This window comes from Tachysurus fulvidraco, chromosome 14, assembly GCF_022655615.1.
Source record: "Tachysurus fulvidraco isolate hzauxx_2018 chromosome 14, HZAU_PFXX_2.0, whole genome shotgun sequence".
NCBI classification, from domain to species: Eukaryota; Metazoa; Chordata; class Actinopteri; order Siluriformes; family Bagridae; genus Tachysurus; species Tachysurus fulvidraco.
In genome coordinates, this window is record NC_062531.1 from 26,166,649 (window position 1) to 26,169,230 (window position 2,582).

Consider the following 2,582-nt stretch of genomic DNA (forward strand, 5'->3'; position numbering starts at 1 on the left):
CTAAAACCTGCTGTAGGAGACCGTTAGATTGGGGCCATAAACGTCTAACCAGCTGCTAGTTACATCGTGTTACTGTTCAATAATATTTTCATGTTTAGCATTTAAAATGTAATATAAATATATACAGATATCTTTATTTATTTAGTAAATAAGTACGTTGCTGTAAGCAAGCTGTTGCTATGGTAACGACAACATATCAGAATGTATTAATCAACACCTGGCCACCAATCAGGACCCAGGACTCATTAGTGCTCTGGTTTATTATTAACGAGGGTCCAGTTTAGAGACCAAACACATCACCACAGGGACCAGTAAGACTTTACATGTTATACTGATTCATCTGGACGTTTCTCAGGGCCGCTGTGGCACAAGGACGCCTCGTCATGTCTGATATGAAGCTGGTCATAGACTCAGGTGAGACATCTCATGTCTCTCTCAACGAGAGAGTAGAATAGCACGCATAGAGAGAGAGGTGGGGGATCCGTACGCTCGGATACAGAAATAAGACTAGAGAGACGAAGTAGTGATAAGAGGGGGCAGAGAACGCGAATTCCAGAAGAAAGAAAAAAGTATAGAAAAGAAAACGAGAGAGAAAGAGAAGAGGAGAGACGAGAGAGAGTAGAGAGATAGAGAGATAGAGAGAGAGAGAGAGAGAGAGAGAGAGCGGAGAGAGAGAAAGAAATGAAAAAGAGCTAAAGAGAACAGAGAGAGAAGAGATAGAAAAAGGAGAGAAAAGAGCCTAGAGAGAGAGAGAGAGATAGCGAGAGAGAGAGAGAGAGAGCGAGATGTGGAGCAGAGATATAAACTGAGAGAAAGAGAGAGAGACAGCGAGAGTAGAGTAGAGAGCAGTAGGACCAGATCGCTAACGAGAGAGAGAGAGAGAGATATAGAGAGAGCTAGAGAGCGCGATAGAGAGAGATAGAGAGCTCTGAGAGAGTAGAGCGAGAGATGCATAGGCGAGATCAGATAGATAGACGCGATAGATCGCCTAATCTCTCTCGCTAGAGTAGCAAGTTTTTTCTCACTCGCTCTCTCGTCGCTCACTCTCTATCTATCTCTCACTAGACCTCCCGGATATATCCCTCTCTCTCTCTCTCTCTCTCTCTCTCTCTCTCTCTCTCTCTCTCTCTCTCTCTCTCTCTCTCTCTCTCTCTCTCTCTATCATTAATGTAGTTGTTCCAGTAAAGATGAACCCAAACCCACATGAGAAACACTGTTCATGTTCATGTTTAAAGCCCCCCCCAGACTGGAGTCGTGTTCTCCAGGTCTCCAGTGGTGCTGGTGTGGGTTCTAACCCCTGACTGTGATGTACACATCAGTAACATGTGGGAGTTTGAGCTTAAACCCTCACTCTGGTGAACAGGACCCGGAGTTTACAGATGCACGACTTCCCCTGGGCCTGTGTGCAAAAAAGCTGCTTCTTTTCAGTAGAGCACAAAAGCATGCCGATTTTTCCAGTGAGGCTTTTGTGAAAGTTCTCATCTCTCTCTCTCTCTCTCTCTCTCTCTCTCTCTCTCTCTCTCTCTCTCTCTCTCTCTCTCTCTCTCTCTCTCATTTATAGTCTGACCTCGGCAAGGGAACCTCTTTGAAGTTATCCCAAAATATGATGCAAAAGGTAAAGAAAATGTTGTTACTTAGTGATCATTTTGTCCAGTTGTTTTGGGAATAGTGGTGTGGTAGGAATAGTGTTGTTTTGGGAATAGTGTTGTTTTGGGAATAGTGTTGTTTTGGGAATAGTGTTGTTTTGGGAATAGTGATGAGGGGGGAATAGTGTTGTTTTGGGAATAGTGTTGTTTTGGGAATAGTGATGAGGGGGGAATAGTGATGAGGGGGAATAGTGTTGTTTTGGGAATAGTGTTGTTTTGGGAATAGTGATGAGGGGGGAATAGTGATGAGGGGGAATAGTGTTGAGGTGGGAATAGTGTTGGGGTGGGAATAGTGTTGTTTTGGGAATAGTGTTGGGGTGGGAATAGTGTTGGGGACAATATATAAACGTGTATAAAGTCTGTGGGCGGAGCTACGAGTACATGTGACTCTGAGAAGAATAAAAACTGACCTGCGTCACTTTTCACATTTGTTTATATTACAGTTAGAGATGAAATGATGTTGTCTGTTATTCATGTGCATCCATCAGCTTTAATATCGTCCCAATGCTTAATGATACCATTGTAATGTGTTGCTGTTACTATGGTTACCGCATGTGCAGGGCACTAGTGTGGGTGGAGATGGTGTTGAAGCTCGTGTACACTTGTGAATGAGATGCACAGCATATTTCCAGTGTGTGTGTGTGTGTGTGTGTGTGTGTGTGTGTGTGTGTGTGTTTGTTTGTTTGTTTGTGTGTGTGTGTGTGTGTGTGTGTGTGTGTGTGTGTGTGTGTGTGTGTGTGTTCAAGCAGCAGCCGACTCGCACCTCTCCGGGAAGTGTGCGTTCCCTGCGAGGAGCGGCAGAGTCAGGAAGTCCAGCCCTCGCTATTATGGTGAGTAAAACAAAAACACACCTCACTCTGTCCATCATTACATCTCTCTGTTATTCTCTTCTCCTTGTATCTTTTCTGTCCTTCCCTAGCTGGGGGAAGAGAGAAA

General features: G+C 44.3%; 1 protein-coding gene across 1 annotated transcript in view; it reads left to right on the forward strand.

The window, feature by feature from the left end:
* The window catches only part of LOC113656814 (dematin-like), a 23,218-nt gene that overhangs the window by 8,578 nt on the left and 12,058 nt on the right, over positions 1-2,582 (forward strand). The window contains exons 2-4 of the mRNA XM_047822886.1: positions 356-414; positions 1,562-1,615; positions 2,393-2,542. Coding sequence (XP_047678842.1) covers positions 1,604-1,615; positions 2,393-2,542 — 162 coding nt within the window. The 5' untranslated portion in view covers positions 356-414; positions 1,562-1,603. The remainder of the gene's footprint in view (positions 1-355; positions 415-1,561; positions 1,616-2,392; positions 2,543-2,582) is intronic.